This window comes from Anopheles moucheti, chromosome 3, assembly GCF_943734755.1.
Source record: "Anopheles moucheti chromosome 3, idAnoMoucSN_F20_07, whole genome shotgun sequence".
In the NCBI taxonomy this organism is placed as follows: domain Eukaryota; kingdom Metazoa; phylum Arthropoda; class Insecta; order Diptera; family Culicidae; genus Anopheles; species Anopheles moucheti.
The window spans coordinates 44,955,519-44,969,230 of NC_069141.1; the positions used below are offsets into that span (position 1 = coordinate 44,955,519).

General features: G+C 45.8%; 1 protein-coding gene across 1 annotated transcript; it reads right to left on the reverse strand.

Annotated features, from left to right (window-relative positions):
* Positions 1-206: 206 nt before the first annotated feature.
* Positions 207-5,472, reverse strand: LOC128302268 (zinc finger protein Noc). The gene is made up of 2 exons (XM_053039051.1): positions 4,524-5,472; positions 207-4,284 (listed from the first exon to the last, which is right to left on the reverse strand). Exons 1-2 carry the CDS (start codon positions 4,608-4,610, stop codon positions 2,635-2,637), a joined length of 1,737 nt encoding a protein of 578 aa, XP_052895011.1. The 5' UTR covers positions 4,611-5,472; the 3' UTR covers positions 207-2,634.
* Between the last annotated feature and the right edge of the window lie 8,240 nt (positions 5,473-13,712).

Sequence of the window (13,712 nt, forward strand, 5' to 3'; positions counted from 1 at the left end):
ATTAGCAGGAAAAACATGATTAGATAAATGCTCCATTATTCGCAATGATAGCGATAAGCGCCACAATAATACGACATGCGATCATTTTGTCAAGCACTGTACCACGTCGGCTGCCTTTTCTCATTCACCAGCGGAAAGTGATGAGTGAAGCAGTCTCCTCACTGCACAGAAAAGGTTCGGAAAACAAATGTGCAAAACAACGGAGATGGAGAATAAACACCCCCAAACACACCCCAAGCAAGCGATGACGAGATCTGCTCTCCCGTGCGGAAATACACCCCAAATACAAAACACAATGAGCACTGTACAAATGTTTCGCTCAAACGAGAGTGGAATTTATTCCGACAAACATGACAAACAACGCGGCGTCATCGTCGTAAGCCGCCACACACCACAAAGCGAACGGCATCCCCCCTTGCTCTTAGGGTGTGTGTGTGTGCGAGAGAGAAAGAGCCTGCTCCCCTATTTGACCTCCCCTTCCATCGCCTTCTTCCTCTGACGATGATGCTACACAACTGCCAAACGACGGCCGTGCACCGACAGCCATTCATTTCTGGGGTGCTTCTGGGGTGCTAATTGAAAGGCTTGGTAATTAACTAATAAATAACGAAACATGATATCATTTTAAAATCATTCGTCCGTGCCATTTTCTCGTTTCCGTTTCTACTTCTTCTTGTTGTTTTTCGATCATGTCGTAGTGTTAGTGTGTGAGGGATTTTTGTTATTAAAGTCCGACACATTCATAGCATTTTTATAGCCGTCCGTCTCCATGCTCTGTCTTGGCTTTCTTCTTCTTCTTCCTCCTCCTTTTCTTCACAACATTCCGGTTTCGTGTACGTGAATTCGTTTCCATTAGCAACCTCATCCGGTTAACTGGGTTCGATGGGCTTTCGGATTCGGGCATGGGGAATAAAGTGTCAAGAAGATCGGTGGTTTGTAATTAATAGAGGATGTGGCGTTTCCTTTTATTTTCATATTTTTTGTTTCCTTTTTGCCTTTTAGATTTATTACAGGTTCATAAATTCCATATTTTTCTCTTACAAACGAGCTTGTTTTCCTTTCGGTCTCTTTTTATCCACTTTATCGTCTTTGCTCGTCTTTGCACCGTGTCTGGATATTTACAATTTCAACGCACCTCTTCGTACCTGCCGTTGGTTCGCTTTTTTCGCTCTTCTTTTATCACTGCTGATCTCTGTATCTTTTCGTCTCTTTTTTCTACTTTGCTTCTTTCTTCGTGTTTCTTCTTTATTTATTCTTCATTTCATTTCAGCAGTTGATTCATTTTGCTTTATTATCTCAAGAATGGAACATTTTATTGTGCTGCTCGGTTTTGCAACCCCTCAAAAGTATGGTTTCTGTGTTTTGTTTTACTTTTTGCCAACTCCCAATTTTCACGACCGATCCTACGGGCAAACTATAGCGGAAAAATGAGAAACATAACACGGCAATAATAAATAGCATCTGTCGATACAGGGTAATGCATTCTGAATTTCTTTGTTAAGAGATGATGATATATGAACAATTTTGAACAGGTAAACCCTATGCAAAACCCTTGAATCTGTAAAATGCAACCGAAACAATGGCTGTGGATGTGCAAAATTCGCAGAGTGGATAGGCAAATACTATCACACACGAATTAAAGTCTGGGAGATTATTTAATACCAAAGAATGAAACAATTACACCAACAAAACGCTCAGGGGGTTTGTTTTGTTTTAGATCGTGGTTTGCTTGAAAGAATGCTCTTGAAACTCTCGACTAATGCATGCCACTGGTCAGCTTTAATTGAACTTAAATTATCTCAACTTGATCGTCAAGGCGTTCCGTCAACAACATCGTCATAACAGACTACAGTTTTTCTTCATTTCTGATCAAACCTCGACTTCTCCAACTCAGCTTCGTTCACACTGCATCGAAAGGAATTTCTCAAAAGATCTTAAACAACGATCTCTCGATCCTGCGTTACATGCGTTACACTACGTTACGTGGGCTGTTGATCGTTTGCCTTTTACAGAAACACACACAAATATCTCATGTTTGGCGGCATATTCAGCCCCCTTTCAACGAGATTAGTTAAGAATTGTTTTGAACAAACTAACAGCATTTGATCGATTTCCGTAGACAATGTTGCAATATCGATTTGTTTGTTGTGTGCTTCCTCCCGAGTGTCCATAACAACCTACAAGCAGTAGTAGTTGTGTTGTGTGCAACCTGTGATCTATGCACGAGTGATTTGTAATCCTGCTCTGTCTCACTGCACTGATGAAACGCACACTGCGTATCTAGCGATCGTCTGCGTGCCGTTCCAATGTTCCTTGATTTTTAACGCGTGTACTAACAGCACTTCGGCTTCATTTAATGTGTTACTATTCTCTTCCCACTCCATCCATCTCTCAGTTGAAGAATAATCTTAATATCACAGTTGATAGAACAAACACGATTGGACACCTTCGGTTTTTACGTTGTTAGTTGCTGCTGTATATGCTTTACTCGCATTCCGCTTAAGGCAGACTTGCCTAGTTAGTCCTTTGAGTGAACAGAGGAACTCGCTGTACTTCGAAACTGCTACACTATACATGAGCGGTCACAAAAAACGCAACACGAGACACAGTCACAGTTCTTGCCGTAGCTACTCCCTACTGATGTACTGCCGCACCCATGCGCTGTCCATAGAGGGCGGCCGCGTACGGCGAGTAGTACTGGCCGAAGGCAGCCGCCGGGTTGAACGCGGCCGCCGCCGCTGCAGCCGCCGCACTGTATGGTGAACCGGGCAGGGCCGTCGGGATGGCACCGGGCTTCACGTACGGATGGTACCGGGCGGCCGACAGAGGACTGAGCGGTGGATTCGGGTAGCCTCGATGATGGTGATGCAGCGATGTAGGCGGGAAGATGCCACTCAGCGGCATCAGCTGTTGCTGCAGTGCCAGCGCGGCCGGATCGGACAGGTTGGCGGTGTGTGTGCGCAGATGGGACAGCAGCTCGTCGGTCGTGTTGAACCGTTTGCCGCAGTACGAGTCACCGACGACCCAGTTGCACATGTACGGGCGGCTTGCGGCCCCGGCACTGCCTGGGGGTTGCGATCCACCAGAATTAACTGCGGCGGCCGCTGCCGCAGCTGCAGCGGCGGCTGCTGCGGCCGACGAGGGTGGTGGATAGCCGGGATAGCCGGCTGGCGGCATTGAGCTGAGTGCCATGGCCATATACTTCTGGTGGTCACACTGGGTACAGCCCGCCGGACACTGGCTGCCCATCATCATCTGGTGATTGTGGGCCGAAAACTGGCATCCGGTGCAGTACGGATCCTTGCAGATCGGCACCAACGTTTCACCGCCGGACGGTGTCTTGACGCGCGTGTAGCTGAGGTACGGATTGGCACCGGCGGCACTGGCTGCGGCGGCGGCTGCCGCTGCCCCCGAGTATCCAGCGGCTGCCAGCATGGCCGCATGATGATGACTAAATGCACCGGCAAACGGTGGCCGGAAGGCAGGGTTCGTGTGGTCGATCCCCGACGGGCTCGGCAGTCCGGCCGCACTCATACCGTATGGGTTCGCCTTGTAGGCGGCCGACGGCGGCATCGCACCCGGATGCATCATGCCGGCCGATGGACTGCTGGAAGGGCCGGAACCACCTCCCACACCGCCACCACTCACTTTCTCACGATCACTGGGTGTACCGGCGGACGAGGCCCTACGGTTGGCTTCCGGTGTGCTGCACTTATTGCCACCATGCTCACCACCACTACTCTCGTTACTCTTCACACTAGCACTACCACCACCGCGGCCAGACATTGGCGAATCGGCACTGCCACGGGGCGAAAGGGCTCGGCCATCCTTGCGACCACCATGTTCACCGTGATTATTATTATTATTGATTTGGCTCACACTGTTGTTGTTCAACACGTCACTACCACTGCTCATCTTGGACGATGGACGATCGTCCACCGAGGACGCTTTGCTAAGGTTCACTTTCGTCGTTAGCACATTCATTTCGTACGGTTTGAAGGCGAGCTTAATCTCCGGTGATGCGTCCGATTTGTCCGTCCTTACCGACGGCGATCGAGACGCGGACGAGTGGGACGTCGGATCAACCTGAGACGATGCCGACGAGTTGCTGCCGGACGATGAAGTGCTGCTGGTGCTGGAGCTGCTGGAGCCGTTGGAGGACGATGATTTTTTGTTCTTTTCCGACGGTGAAACAAGCGACTTGACCGTAATGTTTCCTGGGTCCGCACCGATCTGGCTGCACGTTTGCGCCAACAATGCAAGGGGACTTTTCTTCGCATCCAACTGAAATCCCAATGAAAAGAGAAGACAAAAAGAGATTGAATATCAGTATTTGATTTTTTGGGGCGACCCTGTGGCATGTGACGGCCCAAAAACTCATTCGGGTAAATAAAGTCACGGAAAGTCAGAAATGGCAGGCCTTAGACCTCTTGAGGTTTTGGTGCCGAGAAAGAAGAACTTTAGTATTTGAACTCGAACAGTTCACCTAGAAGGTTTATTTTATCCGTTCCAGCACTACTTACCGTTGTCGGAAGCGGAGAAAGGTAGTCCGGCTGAAGATATTGATTATTTCCAACTTGTAACATTGCGGTGCCTTCTAGTATTACCATTTGGGCGGTCTTTGGCGGGAGGAAAAATTTATGCACTATCAAAACACGCTGATATGCACTGCTGAAGTTTTTCTGTAGATTTGTTTATTTCACACCTGTCTAGACTTTCCAGCGTTCCGTTGGTAGGTTTGTTTTGTTTTTTTTCCACTCTCTTGTACGCGTTAACTCATTAACATTAACAGTGATGCAGTAATTGCACTGCCAATGGTTGATTTAATTGCATACTGGAACCTTCACATGTTAGATCGTTTTGAGTGATCATATTTTTCACACAAGTAAGCACGCACTCTGGCACGCACACGCAAGACTCGATCGAATAGTCGAGTAACGAACAGCGGCGATTGATGGTACGTTCCAAAAGCACAGAATGACACTTTGTTTAGCAGTCACACTGAAACAAATTTCAAGCTGGAACTCACATGAGTTGCATTGATCTCACCAGCCTTCACTCGTCACTTTTCAATTCTTCCTTTGGCTTCTAAATCCACTGCATCCACTTTGCTACAGCGAACAGCGATGATAGACGTTGCGCGTTTTCAATAACAGATAGATTCGCTTTTGCTAGGTGCTTGCGCTTGTTTACTCAATCAATCACCATTCAGCCACCATTTGAAAAACACTTTCCTTTCTGACTTCTGTGGCCTTCGCTGACATCCAGCCACAAACAGCCACCTCTGCCACCACACAAAACTCACACAAACGGTACCTTGTTACGGGCCGTAGCACTGGTCACACGTGTCACACGGTACAATGCTTCCAGAAATTAACACATTTGTTGTTTGATCATATTCCACAATGCGTAATCGTTTCCGTGCGCGTATACACACACTCGCACTCAGTACACACAATGTTGTAGGTAATCCACAGCTCGGACGTGCACACACGGTGTATCGTAGCGGAATTTGACGCGAGGACGACGACGACGAACACCGTTCACTGTCGAACCGTTTAGCTTCGCAGACAAAGTTTGACTCGTGCTCTGCGACCGTCGCCTGCTGCCATGAACTGCGGCTGAGAGCGAGTCGAAAATTTCATGATGGATTCCGCGTGATGAATGACCGGTTTCGACCAATCACAGTGCTCGGTGGCTGCATCACGCACACTACCGCGCTCGCTCACGTACACCGAACTCTCCCGAACTCTCGCGCGCTCTCTCAACTCTCGCCGATGCCGTACGCGATGGCGACGAACGCTGCACACGCACACCAACTCCGCACAACGACGGCTCGAACCGTCTCAGGCCTCCGCATCGCATGGCGCTGCTGCTTGGGTCGGAGCAATAAAGAGATTCTTTTGATGCGCGTTCAAATAGCACCACAGGCGGACGGGTTTTGGTTGGAGAACCAGGCGCAACGATGTGGCGGAGAGCCGAAAGGAAGATGTACAACCCATGAAAAGTAAACAAAAGTGAGCAATATTCCGAGAAAACCACTTAACACGTCAAGCATAAATTTGAACAAAGCCCAAACGAAGCCGCACACACCAAACGGGCCCCGACAGCGCGCACAAACACAATTGCATGCGCAACCCGGGCGGAAACGAACAAACCGATGGCGGTGGTGATGATGATGATGATGCTCGCTGCCTCGTTATGTGCGTACTTTGTTCACACCCGGGGTGCTCGAGAAGCGAACAGACCGGAGACCAGTGAAGGAAAAAAAACTATATATGTTACACATAGGCCACCTCGGGGGAACGGACACCCCTTCTTGATGTGTCGTTTTGTGGCTCGTTTATTGTTATTATTATTTTTGTCTTTTCCTCGATCCCCGCGAGTAGCGGTGGCAGCATTACCACCCAGAAGCACCGCCACGACTGAGCGGCGGATGCTGTTTAGTCCCGAATGAGCGGTTCACTGTTGACTTTGATTACGGGCCGCAATACAAACCCCTGCGTTCAGCTCTGTACGTCAAATTGACAGATTTCCGCGGCAATGTTGCACGATCGCCATCATATGGGCTGCTTGTGGCTGTGTGGGTCGGGTGGCCTCAAAAAGACAGCAAAGCGGACATAGTTAGATGCATTCGCCCATCTTCTGCGTGCCCGGTTTCGGTTGGCACGCAATGAGCGCACACATTGGAGATTGATGTGTGGCGTGTGGAAGGCATGTGCTTTGCTTTCTTCAGCTTCATGCGTATCTTATTGTACCGACACTTTAGCATTACTGATCAGTTCGGTTATGGTTGCAATTTGCTTTTGATGTTATGTGTGCTGGTCCGTTCCCTAGCCCAAGCTATAATCGCGCAATAAAGCTAGCGTTGGTTCCTTTTCGCATACCATTACTCTATTAAGATAATTTTTCAGGGAAAAAAACTACCATCTTCATAGTACGCTGTTAAAGGATGATAAAGCGCACCGTGCCAATCATCGTCAATAGACACGGCGGCATGTGTGGCACAGCTGTCGACATATTTGGTATCGGAGATGACTGGTGATGGGCTTGATGATGGAAGGATGCACTCTACGTGCAGACGATCGTGATAATGGTATTATTTACCGCCCTGCCAATATCAGACTGATGACATTGGAAAAGGCAATTGATTGATTGACTGCAAAGCTACTTTGAAAATTTTATCCAAAACATATAAATCAAGGATATTTGTAGTTTACATGTTGCATGGGAAACACATAACTTTAAAACTAGGATGATCCATCCTTTTAAGAATTTTGCAGGTTGCTTTATAAAAATGACAAATTAAAGACGAATTTAGACGAAAGACAAAACGGAGCGACTTGAAAAATATACCTTATAGCATTTTGATTTATGATACAATCTTCTACATACATGTTTCTTGTTATTATAATTCATTGTCATAGTTCGTTAGCAGTCACAGTATGCTATACATACATCATTCCTAATACGTCCTATTCGTTCGAATGAACAAATATGTTGTTGCAACATAATTCTTATTTTGCTGGTTATTTTGTAACCACCCCAACTAAAAATGATGTTTCACTGAATTTAAAAAACAACGAAATTGTCATAAAGTTACATTCATTTCTGAAGATGAACCGTTTGACCAGTGCCTTGGTGAGCAGCAGGACTTATTTCTCGCAAATGCACAGAAATTATTAGATAAAACATTATTTCAGTACAATTTTAGTTATTCCAGTTTTTCTGTAATTATCAGCACTTAATTGTGTTACTTGCAGTATTTGTTCGGAGACCTCAATTGCGATGCAATCACGAAAAATTTTGCGTATGGTTGTTTTGCAACTTGTTTAATGGAATTCGCTAAAATATTTAATTTAATTTAATTTAGTACTTGCTAAAGTATTAAAACTCAACAGAAATGACTATTCTGAATGAATTTTGGGAAATAGTATTATCTGCATTCATTTTTAGTACGGACCACGGTCTGAATAAGAAGACATAATAACGGAAGGGATGGTTAGATGATATTTTTAATTGCATTTCCTACAATCCAATCGTTCATCACACCATTTCATTGATGAAAAATGTTTGTAATAGCTAAGGCGCTAAGTACCACTAGAAATATTACTCACAAAACCATTCTCCAATCCGTACAAACGGCATGGCTGCCACTTTTCAAAACCCCAGTTGTCTCAATTTGCATCAGCACAGCAAATCGCGCGCTGTCTACAACAGTGACGTTCCTTCGGCTTCAATTAATTGTGCCGCTCCTTCGAGCATCGTTCGGCGTCATTTGCTCGCTGTCAATTATTTGCTAAATTTCATCTCCTCTCACCACACCGTTAGATACGGTTCCTAGAGTGTCCGCTTCGGAACGGAGAAGGATCATGGGACTGATGATCGCACCTCTTCACAACGAAACGCCCACCCGCTCATAAGATCGGCTATGTTGTCCGTCCGTCGGCGACCACCGCAACGACGCGGTGCCTTCCCGACATGGCCGCGCGATCTTGAGCCACCTACCCTACCTTCCATTACCTCTTTGCTCTTTGCCGTTTCCCTTTTCCCCCTTTATGTTGCTTGTGCTTGTCCATTGCCGCTTCGACCAGACCACTTACAGAAAAGAAGAGGAAACCGCCCTGTACTGCCTCCCCGTTCTTTGCCGCTAAATACCTCGCTGATACCTTAACCAAACTCGACGTAGACGCATGGATGAAAGATTACATGCCCAGAGAGAATGAAATGCCGCAGAAGATTGGAGTGGAAAATAACACGATTCTGACAGCAAAATTACACTCGATTCCGACAGTCGGACATGCAGCTCAGATTGCGATAGATTGGGTTGTGAGGGGCTTTATGCCGGTTCGTTGATATTTTCTTGTTTTTTCCCTCTCTCTATCTCTCTCTCTCATCTACTTCAACCATTTCTTTTACTTATTGTTTCGTTGCGCTTCTCTTCTTGTTTTGTCGATGAGAAGCACAAGGGTTCTTGGCCGCCAGTCGTTTACACGCAGCGAAGGAACAGCACAACGGAGGCACCCTTTTTGCTTGCTCCGTGGGTTAGGGTAATGGAAAAATGATGAGAGCACTTGAGAAAATAAAAAAGAGCCGTTGCCATCGACCGTACCCACCGACTACTGACAATGTGATTTGACCAGAGCTGACGCGAGGTGGCGGAAACGTACTGTTTTACTCAAATTAACACCACCAGCTTACGAAAGGATCCATTAATCTTTCATTCGTTTCTGAATCCCGAGTGCGTTACGTTTTAATCAACCATTTGGAATTTACAAAAAAAAAATCATTATCTTTGTTTAAGTCAAGCTTTTCATTCAAACTTTTCCTGTCTTTCTCAAATTAACAGTATGAAATAGTAGCAAATCTTAATGATGAAATAATAATTTTGATAACCCTTCCCGATCGTGTGATCATACAGAATTGCTCTCCTGATTGTTGTATTTATGTTGGGAAATCCACGATACGAGCAGCGGTACGCTTCATCTTTCGCAATTCAACACGCGATTCAACCATCCCCACCGCGTACAATTATGTCCATTTTGTGTGCATCATCATCAGCGGACGGTATCAGTTTTGAATCAGAACACAACGATATAATTAAATCTCCGCGCTCGAGTGAGGGTGGCAATGGGCCATAATTATTTTCCGTTCAGCACTCAGACGGCACTTCCTTTCCACACCCAATTTATGAAACGGGCCGCTAAAGCCATCATCAATGCCACTAAAACCCACTGCTTGCACTGCTTCATCTCCCGTTGGGTAAAGGTTGGCTAAAGGCAGTCCGCTACCGAAGGCGGTCCTGTGAAGTGTCCTCGAGGAAGCACCGGTGGTTGTTTGTATTTTTTTAGTCTGCCGCCCGCTTAGCTGTTACTACGCCTGACACGAGTTGAGAAAAGATGGTCGTTTGGCATTTCTTTCACGCCACCGTGCGCTGAGCCGGGCGCTGATGCCTGGACCGCCCGTGGTGTAATTATATTTTCTTTTCCAATCGAAACGTACCTCGAAAGGTGCTCAAACGATATCCCAAATCTGAGAAACAATATTTATTCTGCACTTCTCCGGTGCTGATTGCTACTGTCGTGTTACGGAGGTTACGAATGTATGCATGCAAACACCAACACGATCGGCGGAGTGTATTTGATTAGTGCAAACTTACAGTTTTATGTGCCATTTTAACATGTTTGGTTTTATTTATGAAATCTATTTAGAAATAATTTGCATATCTGCATCTGGGGTTCAAAAATTTTCGTTTAAAAATATTGTTTTACTCTATACATACATGGAAATCAGAATACGTTCAGCTTTGTAAAATACCACATCAATGACAGTTTCATATAAAATGTGTAAAACATTAACTTCAACACGTCGGACAACAGCATATATGTCCAATTAATCCAACGAAGGTTACAATTATACGAATATATTGGCTAAACTGTCAGTTGTCGGCCTGACACGTAGCGATAAAGAGTAAACATGTCAACAACGCAGACAGCTTGAACAGCACAGCAAGGAAGCGCTCAAACGAAATCTTCGGGCATATTTTTTGCTATTTTGTCATCTACGATACGTTTTGTTTTACTTTCCAATAGTAAAAACAAACCTTCTTGATCTTCTGCTGCTTCCATCCGCTCGGCTGTGTCCCTTGCAGCAAAGGATGTAAATTTAGAAACGTTTACGCTTCTAACCTTGGTTTCGCTGCAGAGCATAAAGTATGGTAAATATAGGACCCTCATTCCAAACTAAAGCCCCCTAGGCCAATAAACAAAAGCCCAAACTCTTTATACGTCTCGTCGTAAAGCAGAAAACCACTCTCATATAGTGGTAATATTTTATTTCCTTGTCGCTGCCGGGGTAATTATTTTATAAATTAATGTCACTCGTGCCTGGCATCTTACGATCGGCTGCGTACACACCAGCGCGCGGTGCAACGTAAAGCGCAAATGTGGCAAAACGGCGGCAGACGGCTACGAACGAGCAAAACGGAGACCATAAATCTAGCGCACTGTGCTGGTTGCGAGCGTGGCGCAGAACAAAACAGCATCATCTCGCACCCACGACATAGGGCGTAATCGCGCTGGTAATGTGCGCCAGTTTTCATGGTCCAAAATGGCGATAAAAGAAATTGCACCATGGCCGAACGGTCGGACGGCAATGGGAAGCAATAATAACGATAATATTAACCAAAGCTGCAGTGATGGCAGTGGAAATTGTCTTATACTGCTCATTAAACTGACTGAGAGTGAGATATCATTTAGGAAAATTAAATGCCAGATATGAGCACACCCTGCAGCCGGCAGAGAGATCGGAACGACAACCAATAGCGGTGGGGGGAAACCCCCGGGTACGCAAGGCTAGGCAAAACCACTAGGAAGGTGCGGTACAGAGCGCGAACTAAAGCTACTCATTTTTCATCAGGTTTACCCACTCTGCGCCCTCGTAACGAGGGTGAGATAATGGCGCACCGTTTGGAAACGGATGAAGTTGTGTAGAGTTGAATTTATTGTTATGATCAGTTAACATGGTGCTCACTTACTCACATGCCTGCCTTACTAACTTCTTTTACCTTCGGCACCTTGCCCGCATCACGCACCCCCCTCCCATAAGGCGGGGGATCTGTGCAGACTGAAACGGAACGAGCGAAGCGAGCGGTGTGTGACATTAAATGGATTTTTTTTGCTCTCTCCCCACCGCCACGACACGAAAACAATTTACTTTATGCGGTTTTATGGCGGCATCGAGCGTACCATGTTTATATATGGTTTAGCTTGTGTAACATTAATCAACCCATAAACGGAGTCTGAGCTGCGCGAGCACTGGTCGGCAAGCACCGGGTGCGAAGGAGTCTACAAAGTTTTGGAATGAAATTATTTTCCATATTCAGCCGCCTTGACCCTCTCTCGATAAGACTGTGCATTGCCTTTCTTGTAGGATTCGTTTTTCGATGTAAGGAAAGCACAAAGTCGTGCACTCGAATCGGAACATTTTGCACATACGCTTCTATCAGACCGTTCTGTGTGTGTGAGAGAGAGTGATTGCGTTAACAATTATATGACTAAATCCCCAATGGCACGTGATTAAACCTCCCATAACATCTTTCTTTGAAACCGTTCTTTTATTGACCTCTGTAATTTTTTCTCAATAAAGCTATGTTTTCATAAAGCTCATACATTTTGCTGTATTTATTCTGCAAAAAAATCAATAAATAAAGTGTAATATGGTTCTTGTTAGGTGAATTTCTAGCAAACAAAACTAAAGCCAGATCCGAGTGTTACTAGCATTTATTATGTTATTATGTTACTGCTAGCAACCATTTCAGGCGGTGTAATGTTTGATCGTTTCAATAAATTAAAACAAAATTTTCATGGCACCCAACTTTACCGTTACACATGGCCCAAAGATCGCTACACAAGATGTATTAATCAAGGCAATAGCCTTTCCACGTTTGAACGCCAATTTGTAACCCCAACCAGGACAGAGATTGAGATTGTATGAGAAATGGTCGGTGCTCTTTTGTGAAAAAAGCATGTGATTTATTTATTAACTCATGGTCGCCCCAATGGTAAGACGAACCAAGCCTAGTTCGGGAACAGAAGCAGCGCCTAAACAACACCAAAACGACAACAAAAACTGCAGCACTAATGCATACTTGTCATAGACATACATACACACACACACACACTCATCGAGACTACAAAATCACGATAAATTGCCATGTGGCGTGCCATGATTCCGAGCCAGATATACGACAGGCAGTAGCAAACAGCATGTTGATGTGGATACGTTGACTCAAGATTTATCGAGCACACGCACGGGTCCGACGGGCTGTGGGTGGTTGGTGGACTAGCTGTCCGTCTCAACTGTCATCGGCATCTTGAGTTTAGTGGGGTTTTGTCGAGTGTTTGACCGACCTGACTCTGCCACGGCTGTAGCAACTAAAGCAGTGCAGTGCCCATAATTGATCACCGCAGCCGTAGTAGTGCATAACGAACATTTAGTCACGCGACGACTCTACAAAACCGTTCCTCACCGTCACCGATTGCCTACATAACCGTCCAGTGTTTAAAACCACCGAGGCTGAAGCTCAAATGTGACCGGCGGTAACGTCGGTAATGGGTCACCGGAATGGTGGTACACGGGTGTATGGAAAGTCGTCGACTGATCGCGGTGATGCATTACCAAGCATCACCATTACGAACTCATTAACTAACATGTCATTTCGCTTCGTTAATGCACCTTATCGCTTCGCGCGGGACCGCTGAAACTGTCAGCAAATTTCACAGCCCTAGACGCATAAATTTATGAATTGAACATCCGGTTCCACTCCGTCATTATTATACCGCAGTGGTGCTGCGCAGTGTACGGCGTACAGCCCGGAGTAGTCGCGCATCGGGCGGAGTGTCGACTACATTCAGCAGTTGAAGCGTGCTGTGCGGCATGCATATGGTTTATGATCCCCATCTATCAGTGGCACTGGCATTTGTTTTCATATTTTTCTCACCACAACTTCTCGCCACAACACAGGCACGACGGAACTGAGACAACTCGAACGGAGTTGAAGATTGGTGGAAGTTCCATGGAAACGCGTTGCATTTTAAAAGACATTTTTCACCCATTTATCCCCCCAACCTGATTATCAAACGGTTTAGATGTCTTGATTGAATTGCTACAACAAAAGACTACTGCTCGAAGTATTCGGTTTACAAATAATT